At 47.1% G+C, this 18,858-nt stretch overlaps 2 protein-coding genes across 4 annotated transcripts; both read right to left on the reverse strand.

Annotated features, from left to right (window-relative positions):
* Positions 1-8,558: 8,558 nt before the first annotated feature.
* On the reverse strand, positions 8,559-12,371 carry LOC147962336 (uncharacterized). Of its 3 annotated transcripts, none has more exons than XM_087534720.1 (2): positions 11,818-12,371; positions 8,559-8,867 (listed from the first exon to the last, which is right to left on the reverse strand). In XM_087534720.1, exon 1 carries the CDS (start codon positions 12,157-12,159, stop codon positions 11,821-11,823), a length of 339 nt encoding a protein of 112 aa, XP_087390846.1. In that variant the 5' UTR covers positions 12,160-12,371; the 3' UTR covers positions 8,559-8,867; positions 11,818-11,820. The 3 variants fall into 3 exon arrangements, with proteins under 3 accessions (XP_087390846.1, XP_087390847.1, XP_087390845.1); XM_087534721.1 differs by lacking the exon at positions 8,559-8,867 and adding an exon at positions 10,734-11,048; XM_087534719.1 differs by lacking the exon at positions 8,559-8,867 and adding an exon at positions 10,734-11,068.
* Positions 9,043-10,350, reverse strand: LOC147962337 (uncharacterized). Its single transcript, XM_087534157.1, has 2 exons — positions 10,231-10,350; positions 9,043-9,933 (listed from the first exon to the last, which is right to left on the reverse strand). The coding sequence occupies exons 1-2, from the start codon at positions 10,348-10,350 to the stop codon at positions 9,574-9,576; spliced, it is 480 nt and encodes a 159-aa protein (XP_087390283.1). The 3' UTR covers positions 9,043-9,573.
* Positions 12,372-18,858: the final 6,487 nt, after the last annotated feature.

An 18,858-nucleotide genomic window follows, 5' to 3' on the forward strand; every position in this document is an offset into this window, starting at 1 on the left:
ATTTTGATGAGATGTATGTTGTCTCTCCTCTATTGGTGTCATGTGAACGTCGACTACATGACACTTCACCATTGTTTGAGCCTAGGGGAAGGCATTGGGAAGTAATAAGTAGATGATGGGTTGCTAGAGTGACAGAAGCTTAAACCCTAGTTTATGCGTTGCTTCGTAAGGGGCTGACTTGGATCCATATGTTTCATGCTATGGTTAGGTTTACCTTAATACTTCTTTTGTAGTTGTGGATGCTTGCAATAGGGGTTAATCATAAGTAGGATGCTTGTCCAAGGAAGGGCAGTACCCAAGCACCGGTCCACCCACTTATCAAAGTATCAAAGTAGCGAACTCGAATCATATGAGCGTGATGAAAACTAGCTTGACGATAATTCCCATGTGTCCTCGGGAGCGTTTTCCTTTATATAAGAGTTTGTACTGGATTGTCCTTTGCTACAAAAAGGATTGGGCCACCTTGCTGCACCTTATTTACTTTTATTACTTGTTAGCCGTTTCAAATTACCTTATCACAAAACTATCTGTTACCGATAATTTCAGTGCTTGCAGAGAATACCTTACTGAAAACTGCTTATCATTTCCTTCTGCTCCTCGTTGGGTTCGACACTCTTACTTATCGAAAGGACTACGATAGATCCCCTGTACTTGTGGGTCATAACTAGGACAATAGTATTCGGACACCGGAATGGTTTCGAAGTGTTTTGGATATTTATCAAAGTACCGAGATGTTACCGGAACCCCGCGGGGAAAGTAATGGGCCACATGTGCCATAAGGGGAGAGAGAGGGCAGCCCACAAGGGGTGGCGCCCCCATGGGGAGTCCGAATTGGAAAAGGGGTGGGGGAGCGGCCCCCCTTTCCTTCTCCCTCTCTCTCTCCTTCCCCCCTTTCCCCCTTCGAAAGAAGGAAGGGGGCGACTAGGACTAGGAGTCCGAGTGGGTTTCCCCCCACTTGGCGCGCCCCCTAGGGCCAGCCTCGTACCCTCTCCTCCTTTATATACGGGGGTAGGGGGGCAGCCCAAAGCACATTAATTATTTCTTAGCCGTGTGCGGTGCCCCCCTCCACCGTTTACTCCTCCGGTCATATTGCCGTAGTGCTTAGGCGAAGCCCTCCGCGGATCACATCACCATCACAATCACCATGCCGTCGTGCTGACGAAACTCTCCCTCGACACTTTGCTGGATCAAGAGTTCGAGGGACGTCATTGAGCTGAACGTGTGCTGAAATCGGGGGTGTCGTACGTTCGGTACTTGATCGGTTGGATCGCGAAGACGTTCGACCCGCGTTAAACTAACGCTTTTGCTTTCGGTCTACGAGGGTATGTGAACACCCCCCCCCCCCTTCGTTGATATGCGCATCTCCTAGATAGATCTTGCGTGATCGTAGGAAATTTTTGAAATTGCATACTAAGTTCCCCAACACACACACCCAACATCATCCTTCACCGTGAACTACAAAAGTTACATCCAACATTAATCTGGTGGCATCCATCACCGTCCTCCCAAATAAAAAAGATGCCAACACCGTCGAGGATTTTAGACCAATTAGTATCATGTCGAGATTCATGAAAATCGTTTCAAAGAAGAGGAGCAAAATTGTCTTTAACAATACTCATCCACTTATTGACATTGACACATATCAATCGGCGTTTATCAAGGGTCGCTTACTCAAAAAAAAACTTTCTTGGTTGTGACAGAACCACTTAACTTTCACCACAAACTTAAGATTTGCGAAAAAGTAGGAGTGATACTTCTTTCATTTATCGGTCTACTTTAGAATTAGGGAGGCATGTATGGTTAGTTAATCGATATGCGTAAGTGATGGGCTATGAGCTACGGATGGGCGCCCTGGATTTTAGGGGGGGCCAGGGTGGCAGCCCGCTTGCACCCCGTCAGGGCCAGGGCCGGCGGCCCCCTTGCCCCCCGTCAGGGGCGGCTCTGACCATCAATGAACCCCGTATGCACCTTATGCAAGAGAGCAACTAATCAGCGAGTACTCCTTTGAGAGCCCCCACACGGGTCACTTTGGATGGGCTGGGAGTGCGCCACTTAGCGCACTCTCAACCGCCACCACGTGCCGTGCTCTGAACGTTCCCTTAAAAATTGTACATGTTTTTGGTTTATACATGATTTTCCTCTTTTTTGGCTTTTCGGTTTTCCCCCTATTTTTCTTAGGTTTCGGACCAAAAAATAATTTCGGAATTTCTTTTTTTGTGTGCGAAAAATACGTCTATTTTTTCCTTCCGCGAGAGGCATGGATTTACTTCTAGTTGAAGTACGGATTTGCTTCCGCGAGAGTCACAGTCGTGTTTCTCGAAAAAAGGAAAAACAATCCTTCCGCGAGAGGCACATAGTCGTGCGTCTCGGAAAAGGAAAAACCGTGTTTCCTTTTCTATTTTTCCTTCCGTGAGAGGCACTGATTTACTTCTCGTGGAGGCTTGGATTTGCTTCCGCGAGAAGCATAGTCGTGCCTCTCTAACAAGGAAAAAAAAGCTTTTTTATTTACTCCATCCGCGAGAGGCACGGATTTACTTCTCGTGGAGGCATGGATTTGATTCCGCAAAAAGCACACTCGTGCCTCTCAGAAAAGGAAAAAATGTGAGAGGCATGAATTCACTTCTCGTGGAGGTGTGCATTTGCTTCCGCGAGATGCTCAATAGTGCCTCTCAGAAAAATAAAATAACCGTTTTATTTTTTTGTCCTTCCTCGGGAGGCAGAAATTTACTTCTCGTGGTGGCATGAATTTGCATCCGTGAGAGGCACAGTTGTTGTGCCTCTTCGAAAAGGAAAGAGCATGCACTCGGTCCGGGTTTTTTTTTGAAAAAATATTCGTCAAAACCTGTCAACATGGAATCTAGTTTGAATATCTCGATGTGAGAAATCCTGGTTTGAAATTTGGACGCACAGTTTAAGAGATAAAATATTTTGAATAAACAAATCTAAAAAAAGGAAAAACTCTCAGGTTGCGACAAATGGCGCACACCACTTGTCACAACGTGTGGATGGGGGAGTGACCTTTGCAAAAAGTACTCCTATGTTAGTGATTCGCTTCTGCAAAATACCACCTGCTAACATCATCTGACAAGCAAAAACCACTTATTGTGCGGTGGAGCATCCTGAGGTGATTTACGGGATCGAGATGGATCCCTACAAGATGAATCTGCGTGTATTCATGGCGGACTTTGATAAAGGCCAATGGTCGGAATTGAAAGATTAAGGCCAGCAGGTCCTCTTTGTTGGCACAAATGGCTCCAGAGCGCTTGCAGTCGTTGTAGCAGGCTCGTCAAAGCAGTATCACCGAGATTTGGAGGAGGGAATCACGTGCTTCTTCTTGGCGACGACTGGGCATGGGCATGGGCACTGCCGCACGGAGGCACGCTGCCACCTTTGGCTACCCGTGAGGGTGCTCTGGCTGTTGAAAGCTCATCGAAAATGGCATTCCTATCTATTGTTTGTATTGCGGTTTGGGCTGCCCACTGCGATTGTGACGTGAGGCTGCTGGAGTCGTTGCTGAAGGCAAAAAACTTCTCCTGTGCTCCCGTCGCGCCCCCGAGGCGGCGGAGTGCCTCCACCCCCTCCACCCCATCTCGCCCCCCCCCCCCCCCCCCCTCCTCCTCGTCCTTCATCCCCTTCGCCAACGCCAATAAAGGCCCCTGCCGTAGCCCGGGTGGCGCTGGCGGCGGAGGATGTCCCTTCCCCACGTGCTTGGAGGTGGAGTCGGGGCTCCCTCCTGCATGGCAGCGCCGTGGCGGTGCTGCTCGGCTGGCGGTGGTGTGGCTCGGTGGCGGGGTTCCGCGGGCCTCGAGTGCCCTTGACGCGGCTGTGTGGTTCGGCGGTGTGTATTGCATGATGAGCGGAAAAATTAGTCTACTTTCACATGGCGAAGGTCGTTTTATTTATTTATTTATTTTGAAAAAGAGAGCACCCTTGTGGAAGGTCATACTTTCAGTTCAATGATGTCTTCCAGGTCTGAATGGTTCTCCCCTTCTGAATAAAAAGCCAAAGATTCTACCAGATGGATTGATCGACAGACATTTCCTACGTACATGCACAGTTACTGAAATCGGTAGTACTTTTTCTTAGAAATACTATTATTTTTCATATTCCACATAATCTCCTTCCAATCTCTACGTAGTCATCCATGTAGTTGTACAGTCCTATAAAAGATGTCAATGAGCATGGATATTACACTTCTAATTTCTTTATTCGAAGTTTTGAGATTCACCTGCCACATAGGAGTTAAAAAGACGAGCCGGGAGAATTTTGATGGAATTTTCTTTTAAGTTTTCAAGAGGGAGGGGGAGTAAAAAATTAGAATTCGAACCACGTGGCACAAGAGAAAAATGAAAGGACACCAGCATGTGTGTGCTGGGAAATAAAATGTGTAGGGTGTGGAACCAAGCTCCTCCAGAATGCATTCTGGGAGTTGTATCGGATGAGATTCATGTACACTCTTAATTAAGTACTACTAATAAGTTTGAGAATAAAAAAAAGTTTTTGAGACAATGCATGGTTCCCATCGTCACTGGCCCGACAATGCATGTAGCCGGAACGTACACGGACCGCTGGAGGACCCCGCGCCCGCGCTACGTACGCTCGCCGGCCGAGGTGAACGTTTCGTCTATGTGTGTGTGTGTGTGTGTGTGGTTGGCACGCGCGGGCATGCATATATGCACATCTTTGTCGAAAAAAAATGCATATATGCACATGCAGCGGACAGCACCGTGTGTAGGTACGTGGTCGCTGTCGAGCCTTGAATTGCCAACCTAGCTAGCACGATTGGGCCCGTACGGTGGCCCCTGACGCTGCGTGTGGATAACTGTCTGGCATGGCATGCATGCGATGACGGTCTCTGTTTCAGCAAGCAACTGAGGAAGGCTGCAGCAAGGTCGGTGGGTCACAATCAGTCCAGCACACCACAGAGCACAGGCGCAAGTGTGGTGTGGAATTCCTTCAGAGACAAAGAAAAAGAAATTGTTGCGCCAGCTTACGCTGCGTGGACCTTCGATAGTGCACGGGGGACGAGTGGAGCCGCCACACAAGATGGATCGTCTATGAGCCCCTTGTCGTACATACATTGCTTGTCAAGTGGTATACACGATTAGTGTTGAACCACACTGTTAAATTATATCGACCTTGTGCGTGACCGCCAATAGGCCAAGAAAAATACCACTCCCGGCGAGGCCACTAGTGACGCTCGGAGATAGTTGCGCGTCACTCGTACCATATTATGCTACCATCCATCGTAAACCGCTTGGCGTTGTCATATGCCTTATCGTGCTACCACTCATTGTGAACTGCTTTGAGACTTGGCATGCTCCTTTTAGGCGGTAGATTGGACGGAACACATGAAATCATAATTTAGCATAATAAAAATATTGGAAATGATAATGCGGACCAGCATGTGCTTTTTTGGGTTGAAGCTTGCCCATCTAAAGTCCACAGTGCCGGCCAGACCATTGAACCGTGTTATTTGCTCACCATAGAGCAGCAAATAGGAAAAAGAACTACGCGCGTGTCTACAAGCGGTTAACACTAACTAGGAGTCACGGTTGCCCGTCAATGGTGTTGTCAAGTGGCATGGTTAACTTACCCCTCCACTTGAAGACCTATGCATGATCGGCGAATAGGTCAATTGCCTTCTTGTGAAAATGACACTTACTACAAGAAGTCGATACTCGGTTGGAGCAGTTGTGGGTCACTGGTGCATTATGCTACCACTTCTTGTGAACAGCTTGATGTTATCATGTCACTTGTCATGCCTCCACTCATTGTGAAATGCTTCGTTGTTATTGTGCGGCCTGTTGGGGTCCTTTCTACATTGGATTAGACAGAACACCCGAAAGCAAGGTTTCGTGTAATGAAAATATCAGAAAAGATAAAAACGAGGCAACATCTACCAGCAAAACGTATCTAGTGCAACCTAGATTCTGCCCTGTTCGGGCCCTAGCATATAAAGCAACACAAAATTTAACTGAAATACAGGTCTGTGAAGGTTAACTCCCACAAGCAGGAAAAACAAGCAGTAAGAGAAAGAAATACAGACAAGCAGTCGTGGTTGCCTATTAATGGTGTTGTCAACTTACCCCCTTCGCCTAGAGAGTTGGCCATTGGTGTTTCCTGCTGTAAGCTATGCCGAAGGGTTTTCCCCTCTCTCACAAACATGGTGGAATTTTTTATTCAGAAAATATGCATTGCCATACATATCAATGATGCTATTAGTTCCCTCTTCAAGCAACAGAAATGGCTCGCGTCAAGGGGACTCTTTTTTGATTCATCTTCTGAATATTATTAAGGATATGCTAGTCGGCCTCGTAAACATTGGCGGACCTAGAGGGTGTGCCGGGTTTGCCGTGGCACACCCAGCATTTTGCAGATATTTTTCACTATATGTCATCTTTTTCTGATTTTGTTGGTTTTACAGTACTATAACTAATTCATCTGAAGCCGTACACGTACATGCAAATCTAGCAAACCATAGAAGCAGCTTGATTGATTTTTCTACTATCAGCACTACGTGTGTGTCCAGCCAAAGACTCCTATAGATACATGAGCCCGGAAGAAGCTAGCTAGATCAATTCCATCGATCAACTCAACGAAAACTCTAGGGGCGACTCGTGTAGATTGCAAACAAAAAAAAAGGAAAAAAAATTAGGATTCTTGAATCTACCACATTATTTTTTGAGACAATTACGATCTACCACGGGATATTTCCAACATTTCTTTTTGCAAAAAGGATCAAATCAATTATAAAGATTCATCGGAAGTACAAAACACCTCAAGCATAATAAAAATTACATCGAGGTCCATAGACCACCGAATGACCAGCCGCCGCCAGAACGAGCCGACGCTATCGCCGCTCCCTACCGGAGCCGGTCTGACCTTGTCAATGACAACTGGGAAGTATTCGTGCACGTGCCCCTAAGGACAAGCGCCCCAGAGTCGCAGTCATCGCCGTTGAATCCTTTAATAGATCGGAAGAACCTGACACCAAATATCACCGTTGCGTGCGCACGACAAGAAAACCTAACCTCGCCGCCCCGAGAAACTGGCAGGGATCTACACCGGAGCTCCGTCTAATTCGTCCCAACGGACAAACTTGAGGAGGGTCGTAGCCCGGAAGACTGACTCGATGAAGAAGCACCGCCATACGTCCAAACGCCGCACCTGCGAGGACTAAAATCATACCTATCTATTAGTGGGATTCGAGACACGAGAAATCCCCTCCCCTCCACCGGCTGCCGGAGCGGCGGGCGAAGGGGAGTAAAATCCACGGACTCGCCGGTGAAGATCGAAGGAAGGAAGGCTTTCCCTAATCGCCTTGCGAGAGGGGAAAGAAAATCTAGGTATATCAAGATTTGATATTTTCAACGTTGACCCATAAATTTTCTCCCGCATTCGTCCATGGACAAATCAGGATCAGTCCACGGACACAAATGCGGGAGCCAGCCATCCAAACCTAATCACCCGTCTTGACTGCTCGTCTGCGTTTTGGACATCGCCGCTCCCCGTTCTTCCCTCCTCTCGGCCGCTCGCATTGTCTCCCGGTCCCTTCCCCTCCCTTCCCCTCCTTTCTCCACCGGCCATCCGCCCCGAAATGCTTGCCATTGACCAGCTGGATGCATGGATCACCCGCATCAGTTGCCCTCTAGTCCGTGAAAATAGGACATTGCAGTCCATTTAAGCCCACATTCTTGTTTGTTTAATGACATAAAAACTATTTATCCTTTGAACAAAACAACCGTCACCATTTTGTTGTAATTGTTGGACACCTCTTGTTTTGTTGTACTTGCATAACTCAAGACAAAGAGGATTGGTAATATTATGTCCATTTGGTTGAAAACATGAGTTCAAATAAAGAAGGTTGCAGCTGAAGGGCAAACCAAAGGTATTCTTGTGTCTCTTTCATAATTATTTGTATTGTAATTTTGCAAATTTGAAATTATTTACTGAAACGTAATATTTTGAGACTTGATTGAGCTATTTGTGTTATTATTTTGCCATATATCATATGACACTTAGATTAGGCAGATTTTTTTCAAATTGTGCACACCCTTCATTTTTTCCCTGGGTCCGCCACTGCTCGTAAATATATAGAGCTAATCAAGGAGGATGTTCATGTCCAGGTTCATGAACATCGCGGATGATGCGTTATCTATACCTATGTATGACCTGGCTGATGACATTATACTTTTTATGGAACATGATTTGATGCAATGAAACTATTTTAAATCATGCTTTAATCTTCTTTGAACACCTTTCATGTCTTAAAAATAACTTTCGCAAGAGGGAACTGTTTGGCTTTTGTGTGATCTCATTTCCTTTCAAATACTATTGCATTCCAATCAGTAGTCGTAGACTACGACATAGCGAGATTAAAGACACACAGAAGTTCAAGATATCTCTTTGCAGTTGAAGATCCAAAAATGGGAGGCTGCCTAGCTAGTCCCCTATTTCATGATACCCTTACTAGAGATCCTTAATTGGGCGTGGAAATATTTAGACTTTTTTTCGATAAAGGGCGATTTTATTATCTGAAATGTAGCATCAAGCGGATACAAAGTATTATGAGTAACATCCGGCCTCTGCATAATTAGGATGCACACGGCCCAATATGAAGGTCTGACAAAAATTGATGAAAAAAACCCGACAAATCGGCAACAGTAGAGCCCTATAGACCGACACTATGCCTATGTCGATGGAGGTGGTGGATCGATCCGAAGGTTATGTTGCCACCCATGTTGGAAAAAACCCTCCATAGCCACCTGCTTCAATCGCATACAGACCGCCTTGAACATCGGTTGGTTCTTCGGTCGTTGTAACATAGACCACATACGTAGCAATTGCGTACACCGGAAAATAACCTATAGAGGAGATGCATTTCTTCCATTAAAAACAAAATCATTTGTACATAGCCAAAGCGACCAAATTAAGGCATACGCTCCCACCCTTATTAGCGTTTTGAACCTATTTGAAATACCGTCCAACCAATGACCAAAAATATTGGCAACAGTTGTGGGCGGATACAAATTTGACGCTATTTGGATGACTGACCACGTAGAACGTGCAAACTTGCATTGGAAAAGGATGTGTTTGATAGTCTCGTCATGAGTACAAAAACAACACTTCTTACTCCCTTGTCAGTTGCGTCGTGCGAGATTGTCTATGGTTAACACAACCCCCTACGAAGATACCACATGAAAATTTTCACTTTTAGTGGAATCTTGGACTTTCAAATTTTCTTGTTAGACTTAGTTTGATTTAGATATTTCTCACAAAGTAACTAGCACCCAATGGCATACAATCCGGCGATATGTGATATTTTGTGTCATCTCAAGGACGAGGAAGGTCGACGGATTTAATACCAAGACCTTCAAAACAAAATCAACTATAAGATCTGCTGAGAGTAAAATACGCCCAATATGAGCTTGAAAGAAAACGGTTGACCAAATTGGTTGTATGCATCCGTAGATATAGAAACCTTTCTTTTTACGAATCAAAGTAGCTAGACACTGACGTACCTAGCGGGAAATAAGATGAATCTTCTTCATATATTAGCTGATCGATAGGTTATAGCCGGAGAGACAAGTCCACCTCGTGGCCGCGCTCCGAAGAGCTCCTGCCTTCATTGCCGCCTGAGGGGTCTTCCTGCTTCCGTACAGAATCAGCAACAGCCTTCCCAGCTTTCCTCACCGCGGACACCGAACATAAGACGTCCTGTGCCTGCATCACCGCCGCGACTGCGCGGTCCTGCCTGCGCCTGGCGGCGCGCTCATGCTTGTGCGCGTTCTGGTGGCCGCGGAGCGCCTGCGAACTGCGGAACTTGCGGTCACAGTAGACGCAGAGGAAGAAGCCGTCCGGTGTGCCAGGCGCCGGCACCATGGTGGTCAATGTGAGCTCTAGGCCGAGCTGTGCTCGCTCCTGGCTGGTCTATGGCCTTGTGTCGTATATGGTTTCTGTGTGCGTGAGCTAAGCTAAGCCAAGCGCACATCCTGACGGCCTAATTGCACTTGGCACTGTTCTCCCGGGTGAGGTGAGGTCTAGACCAGGGAAACAAAGACGACGGCTTGACGCAGCTAGTTTTGTATACGGCCGGTATTAGGTCACAGAGATTCCGTGTACTCGGCTGATTGGCTTAGGGCATGTACCATGCCTGATCGGGGGGACTAGAAACTTTGTACTAGGACTTATTAATTAGCATTCGTTTGGCACAAAGTAATCACTCACCAAGATTCCGATGAAAACCCGTGTGTTAGGCTTAACGGAAACGAACGCCACATTGTCGCCAGCTTGCTCATCAGACTCTCTTTCCCTCGCCACGGCGGCTGAGCCATTCAGCCACCACATCGTCCATCCCGTCCCTGTCCTGCTTCCTCCCGGCTAGCCGCCGTTTAGCTTTACTTTTCATTAGCAAGGGGTAAACTACACACCATATGGCCTTTAGCTAGAACAACTACTTGCCACACCCTGTGCCATTTACACTACCAACTGCGTTTTGCTCGTAAAATCGATTTTTTTTTTTGCAACGGCATTAGTATTTATACATCTGACCTTAGTGTTATCGTTTTTTATGTTGAGAAACAGGGTCATAATAGGCTTAATTTTTTTAGGGTCATTTTTGCCTTAACTTCAGGACTCAAATTTTGGGTTTTCCCCCTTGTGTTGTTGCGACATGCTTTCTAGAAACCAACCGTGTGTGAGCAGGCAATGAGTATAACCATGTGAAGTGATGTTATGCCGCGAGTTGCTGCAGGAATTGAGATATCAGGAATTTAAAAAAAATATTTTTAGTCCATCAGCTCGAACAGCTGGATTGAAACCCAATGGTCGTGGCTTCTTCCTGCAGACAAACTACACCCTTGTCCTAGTCCCCTGGCTCTCCCCCGCCAATGACACCACGGTGAGCTGTGTTGTCCCCGCCTCCAGTGATGGCCTAGCGAGTCATGGACGATGATGCCATGGAAAGCTACATCATCCTTTTCTTGAGCCCGGGCGCTATCTAATCTTGGTGACATCACACGACTGCGCTTCGCCACCCATGACACCTGCAACCCACTCCAATTTTCTGTAACACAATATGTTACTGTAACATAGCGCTTTCCGAGAAAGGATGAGTATACAAGGTAATAAATGAAGCCATCTATGATATTACTACTATGTTACTTTACACTATGAAGATAGTAATTTAGACTAGTATCATATGTATGGCACTAGTATAAGTTACTCCCCACTATGACCAGCCTCATGAGAATTAGCCTGAGAATTAAGGTGGCAATAATAACAAAAATTGACGGTTGTTTTGTTCGGTGTTATTTGGCTATTTCTATGGGTGAAATTATTCTTTGTGGAGAATGAGGCGCAAGAGATGCATGGCAACTTCTACTCTTGGATTATCTTATTTTAATTATGCGTCCTACTACTCTATTTTCAACACCAAATTTTTGTGATGTTCCTATTCTAGATTCCTAATGGGTAGGAAACGTTTAAATTTATATAGATCTTGATTTTGTTTAGAATATATTTAGCATAACAATCATATATACAAGCTGGCCGGAGAAATTGGGGATTTTGTGTTATCCCAAGGAGCAGCAAGGTCTAGAGATTTAATTCCAATACTTAAAAATAATTAGTACTAAGAGCCGATGAATTCAAAGCATGCCCAACATGAGCTTTTTTTCATAGTATATATACCCAACAGGATATTGGAACAAAGAGTTCACGCCAAATAGCCGGACTATGATGTACGGAGTACGTACCTAGCACTGGAAATAAGGGGTGTGGAGCAAGGATTTTAGCAGAGATCATTCGGCCGACCTGTTACAGACGGAGAGACAAGTCCAGCTCGGGGTCGCTCTCCCGGCAGCTGCTGCCGTCCTTGTGCGCCATGACACCACCAGCAGGCTCCTCCGGCATTCGAGCAGCAGCCTTCCTGGCAGGAGAGGGGCGCATCGCGGCGGCGGCATCCCGGCGTCGCTTAGCGACGGCGCGCTCTTGCTTGTGCGCGTTTTGGTGGCCGCCGAGTGCCTGCGAGGTGCGGAACCTGTGGTAGCAGTAGACGCAGAGGAAAAAGCCTGCCTCCACCGGCACCACACCCACGTCGGCGGCCAGGGTGAGCTCGAGGCTGAGCTCGGCCTGCGCGCTGCTCGCTTGCTCCATTGTGCTTGCTCCTGGTGGTTGTGTGTCGTATTCGCATATGGCTGTGTGTGTGAATGTGAGCTGAGCTAGCTAGCGTAAAATCTTGGAAGCACAAATGGGGTGTGGTGCTAATTGCGCTTGGCACTGTTCTCGGCGATGAGGTCCAGGGCGGCGACGTATGGCCCGCCCGCGGTATCAGCTGCTCAGCTTGTACCCGTCTGATTGGGGTAGGCCGTCACTGATGTACCCTTGTTGAAGTATACTGTCCGGTCCTCTTTCATAGTTTCGAATTTTGAAGCAACTGGCTAGAGCTTGAAGTAAATTTGGTATCTGAATAAAAAAGTCTTGATTTTAAAACCCTACCAATGCAGTATTAAAATAAAAAGATTTTGCAGCCTACATCAATCCCACATCTAAGAACTAAAACAACCTAGAAGTGAGGTGATTGTTGAAATACATTGTCCGCCTCTTTTCATCAGTTCAGACTGATGAATGAGCTGGTTATGTGCATAAATTTACAAACAAGATGTTCAGGGTTCAAGACCCAGTAAATGCAACCAAAAAATTGCGGCCTGCACCTGCTTCTGCTGTCCATTTCATAAACTTGAAAGGAACTAGGGAAAGGTTAAACTTTTCCTGTCGATGCACATGAGGTGTTCACGCACTAATACTTTTGTTCGTTGCATGTTCGACAAGCCATCAAACAGAGCATATCTAAATCAGATTAAAATCCAAGTGGAAGGATCATTTCATACCACTCTTCTCGAATACATACATGTAGTGCATGTTCAAGGCATGACCATCATGTTGATCATCCACTTCATCCCAATTAATTGCAGAATTGATGTTTAGAGCATCTCTAATAGATGTCCTATTTCAGGGCACAAGAGATGTTGTGAATAAAATTTGGGGCATCAAAATGTGATTTTTTTTTTGGGCACCAAAAAGGATCCGTCTCAAACAAACATCCAAACCACTTGATAAGATTACACACTTCAATACGAACTCCCAAACATTCGTAGTTTTCAAGATGCAACAATTTAAACATCCAACCATTCAAACTTTTAAAATAGTACTCCGGCGCACATACTACTCATCATTGCCATCGTCAGGCGTGTGTTGACAGTATTACAAAGCGCCATGGTCTCTTCCTTAGAGGTATTAAAATCCTCACTCTCGTCGCCATCCTCACTCTTGTCATCATCCTCGCTCTCGTCATCGGACTCGATCTTGATCACCCTATAGGGGGCAGCATCATCCTCCATCATGCGCTCCGCCTTATTGAGCTCATTGTCCCTCTAGAACCACACCGCCTCCGCCCGCACGAGGTGCAGATTTTCCGTGGAGAACCTCTCCATCGCCATCTCATTGCTCTCACGGGTGTCCATCTGCTCAAGAACTGTGCGGGTGCCCTCTTCGTCGCGCGGGATGCAATGTTCATAAGTGGACCGATGAACTCCAATAGGTGATGTCGAAGGCGCATGCAGTGAGCTGTGCCAATGAGAAGGTGCCGAGCCAATGGCGCTGGCTATTGCACTGTAGGTCGGCTCCATAGTGGACGGAGTCCTGCGGATGAACGTCGGTAATCCAGTCTTGTTGTTTGATGCGTGTTTCAGCGGCATAGGTATGGTGGCCGTGGCAGAAAATTGGAAGAGGGGGTGCGGCGGTGCAGCACGGAGCGATGACGGTAGCAGCATGATCTGGTCGTCGAGGCAATACGACTCAAGGACGGTGAAATGGGGTGATGCAAAGGCGGGGCGACTGGTTGGAAGAGGGAGGCGATGGATCCATGCGGCGAGGTGGTGCAGCGTTGGCGGGGGTGGCCGGATCTGGCCGGATTTGGTGTGGCGGCGGTGACACTGGAGAGTTTGCGGTTGCGGGAGGCTGCAGGAAGGTTTCGGATGAGGCTTTTGGGCTGCATGCGGCTCTTTTTTTGTTTGCAGCTGCTGCGTGACTGCCATATATTTGCAGACGGCGCTGCCATTTTGTTGGGCTACTATAAAAACGTTCTTGCAAAATTTACTACAAGGGGGGCAGTTGGAATGGCTTTTTTGGCTCCGAATGCCCTAAAAACGGTTGTACCCTAAAACATATAGCTATTGGAGATGCTCATATGTTTGCCATTGCATGTACGTGAGTAGGGAGGGGAGAGCACGGAAGTGAGAGGTACGTTTAGGCTGTTAGGTTCATTTGATTAGTTTCGTAGACAGATTTCTAAGTTTCAAAAATCATGGTGGTAAGGAACTTTTGTCCTCCAAATACATGGCTTGCTGAAACGCGGCTTGAAATGTAAGAGATGGCTTTGGATAGCTGCCTCTCGCATCCTTGTCCGCGGACTGATCCCTCAGTCTATGAACATTGGCGGACCTAGAAGGTGTGCCGGGTGTGCCGTGGCACACCCAGCATTTTCCAGATATTTTTCACTATATGTCATCTTTTCCTGATTTTGTTGGTTTTACAGTACTATAACTAATTCATCTGAAGCCGTACACGTACATTTAAATCTAGCAAACCATAGAAGCAGCTTGATTGATTTTTCTACTATCAGCACTACGTGTGTGTCCAGCCAAAGACTCCTATAGATACATGAGCCCGGAAGAAGCTAGCTAGATCAATTCCATCGATCAATTCAACGAAAACTCTAGGGGCGACTCGTGTAGATTGCAAACAAAAAAAAAGGAAAAAATTAGGATTCTTGAATCTACCACATTATTTTTCGAGACAATTTCGATCTACCACGGGATATTTCCAACGTTTCTTTTTGCAAAAAGGATCAACTCAATTATAAAGATTAATCGGAAGTACGAAACACCTCAAGCATAACAAAAATTACATCGAGGTCCATGGACCACTGAATGACCAGCCGCCGCCAGAACGAGCCGCCGCTATCGCCGCTCCCTACCGGAGCCGGTCTGACCTTGTCAATGACAGCTGGAAAGTATTCGTGCACGTGCCCCTAAGGACAAGCGCCCCAGAGCCGCAGTCATCGCCGTTGAATCCTTTAATAGATCTGAAGAACCTGACACCAAATATCGCCGTTGCGTGCGCACGTCAAGAAAACCTAACCTCGCCGCCCCGAGAAACTGGCAGGGATCTACGCCGGAGCTCCGTCTAATCCGTCCCAACGGACAAACTTGAGGAGGGTCGTAGCCCGGAAGACTGACTCGATGAGGAAGCACCGCCATACGTCCAAACGCCGCCCTGCGAGGACGAAAATCATACCTATCTATTAGTGGGATTCGAGACACGAGAAATCCCCTCCCCTCCACCGGCTGCCGGAGCGACGGGTGAAGGGGAGGCAAATCCACGGACTCGCCGGTGAAGATCGAAGGAAGGAAGGCTTTCTCTAATCGCCTTGCGAGAGGGGAAAGAAAATCTAGGTATAACAAGATTTGATATTATCAACGTTGACCCATAAATTTTCTCCCGCATTCGTCCATGGACAAATCAGGATCAGTCCACGGACACAAATGCGGGAGCCAGCCATCCAAACCTAATCACCCGTCTCGACTGCTCGTCTGTGTTTTGGACATCGCCGCTCCCCGTTCTTCCCTCCTCTCGGCCGCTCGCATTGTCGCCCGGTCCCTTCCCCTCCTTTCTCCACCGGCCATCCGCCCCGAAATGCTTGCCATTGACCAGCTGGATGCATGGATCACCCGCATCAGTTGCCCTCTAGTCCGTGAAAATAGGACATTGCAGTCCATTTAAGCCCACATTCTTGTTTGTTTAATGACATAAAAACTATTTATCCTTTGAACAGAACAACCGTCACCATTTTGTTGTAATTGTTGGACACCTCTTGTTTTGTTGTACTTGCATAATTCAAGACAAAGAGGATTGGTAATATTATGTCCATTTTGTTGAAAACATGAGTTCAAATAAAGAAGGTTGCAGCTGAAGGGCAAACCAAAGGTATTCTTGTGTCTCTTTCATAATTATTTGTATTGTAATTTTGCAAATTTGAAATTATTTACTGAAACATAATATTGTGAGACTTGATTGAGCTATTTGTGTTATTCTTTTGCCATATATGATATGACACTTAGATTAGGCAGATTTTTTTCAAATTGTGCTCACCCTTCATTTTTTCCCTGGGTCCGCCACTGTCTATGAACATATATGGTTGTCTAATTTTTGGGTCACGAGCTCAACAGTCGACGCCGGCGTACAGTGTGCCGATAGGTCAGGTCGTGAGAAGGTGGAACCACTGATCCAACCACGTCGGTCTCAGTGTAGATGAGTGGTAAGCTTTCACCAGAGGTAGCTCGGATGGATGACAGTTTTAGCAACGTGCCTCTTTTTTTTTTTCATGGACCTGCCTTTGGCTGTCTAGCATTATTGGCGACGGACAAGCCTAGCAGGGAGCCGTTTAGACCTTCCATATGATGCCAAGGCTGCAGCAGCTGCAAAATAAGAGAGAAATCTTTATTTGGTCTTTTCTTAAAATCTGCTTCCTTTTTTGTCCCAAATAAAATTTTCTTTTCTTTTTGACACTCAAATTTTATTTTGTTCCCTCATTGACATTTCTGTCTCCTTAAGTCAGTAACAATGTTAAGTGTGTGGTGGAAAGACTATTTTGCCCCTAATGCACTATGTGACTGTCTAGAATATTTTATGAAACATGTTTACTGATGTTTTATGAAATATATATATGCACTGATATATATGCACTGAAGTAAAAAAACAATCACTGATTTTATGAAATATGTTTACTGATGTTTTGCATATATATGCACTTGAATAAAAAATCCCTTAACTAAAGGGATCCGTGCGTACAGTTCCAGTATCAACTCCGTGCCACGTGCACCGCCCTCCACCAAGTACCAGTTGCACGCCTCGCGCAGGCTGCCGGATCGCGGCGCTCGGGTTCAGCCCGAGAGTCACGGCCACCAACCACTGGCGTCGCAGCAGTCGCACTTGCTGGCGGCCGAGATGCACCAACACCTTCGCCACCTAGCACAGCTAACTACCTAGCCCGGCGAGTTGCACACGTACACAACTCCTATGCCTTCTTTTAGCTACCGTGGTGTAGTGACACCAGTCCTACACGCACACATACACGCACAAGTAATCAAGCATACATGTATGTGATGCTACTGTCGTGTTTAACACCAACAAAAGCAACCGCGACCGGCGAGCAGTGCTGGAACGCGTGCATGGGCACACGTTGTTCCATGGATGCCGAGGTCGATGACCCATCACCCTCCGCCCCGCCATGAGCAACATCAGCATCGACCCGGGGTGGGAAATAAGGAGAGAAGTTTGGTCATGGGGTTTCTTCTTCTTTTTACTTGGAGCTAAAGCAGGGGTAAAAATACTTTTTGAATTACACCTGACAGTGTTAGTGGTCAAAAGTGATGGAAATGTTACTAAAGGAACAAAATAAAGTTCAGGTGTCAAAAAGAGAAAAAATATTTTTATAGGGCAAAAAAGGAAGCATATTTTAAAAATCTGGCAAAAAAGGAATCAACGAGAAAAATCTGGCATGCTGAGCCAGCCAGAGAGGCTGCCTGGAGCTTCCAGAGTAGTAATACCATTTTACCGTATGGGGTGTAGAGCATCTTTAGCAGACCCCGCATTCCGTTCTGACCCGCAAAATAACCGTCAAAATGCGGGTCGGGATGGAAAAACCTGCTCGACCAGACCCCGCATCCCGCCCAGGCTCGCAATATTTTTGCGGGGCGCGATAAAACATTTCCCCAACCTCTAGATTCATGGGCTAGGAAGACGACCCGAGCTCAGCCTTCTCCGCAGCGAGACTTGGCGGGAGGGACATTTCCGCGCGGCCTTTCTCGCTCCCCCGACCCTCCGCCACCATTGCCCCGCCACCGCACGCTCCGGTGCATCTTCCCCGGCAGTCCTTCGCCGCCATGGCTGACTCCCTGCTGTCCCCCGTCACCATCGAGGTCGCACACGCTCCTTCTCCTCGGGCGGATCTCGTCACAGGCCATGTTGGCCCCGCCGTCACCCAAGGTAACACCGCGCCTGCCTGCAAGCGGCAGGGCAACGTGGTCGTGCAGGGCGGGAATCCGGCAGCCCCCGCCACGAAGGCCCGCGCTCCGGGCGCCAACGCTGCTGTGCGATCTCGGCCGGCGGCGGAGAAGGTCGCCAAGGCCGCCGGCAGCAAGAGGAAGAGGGTTCCGGCTACAAAGAAGTCGCCTCCTTCATCTGCTCACTCCGCGCCCGGAAAGAGGTGCCCCGGCGATGCCGCTCAACGGTGCTGCCCCCCCCCTCCCACGCAAGCGAGGTGTTTAACGAAATGGACGGAAGGTATGCGTCTTTCAGTCATGGCAATTTTCTTTGCTTACGCCATTTTGCAATAGCTCGTGACTTGTTGTCGCTCACTATAGCAGTGGTTCGAACAATGCAACTGCCGAGTTCGTGAACTTGTTGGACACCAACGCCGTTGACATTGATCAAGCCCCATTCACCGCATTAGACTACAATGAAACGGAGGGCGGCGTGGACGATCATAGTTGTGAGGAGGAAATAGAGGAGATCGAAGCGGAAGCGTATGTGCAATCGCAAACAAAAATTAGGAAAAGTCAGAGATTAAAGAAGTACACGATCTTCGAAGATCAAGTTCTAATCAATGCGTGGAGTGCGGTATCTCTTGATGCATGCACGAGTACATCTCAAACCGCCAAGAGGTATTGGCAAAGGGTCGAGGATCAATACTTCCGCATGATGGAAAAGTACCCCAATAGGACTCCACACACA

The sequence above is a fragment of the Triticum urartu genome, chromosome 7A, assembly GCF_056163025.1.
Source record: "Triticum urartu cultivar PI428250 chromosome 7A, HENAU_Tu73, whole genome shotgun sequence".
Lineage (NCBI taxonomy): Eukaryota > Viridiplantae > Streptophyta > Magnoliopsida > Poales > Poaceae > Triticum > Triticum urartu.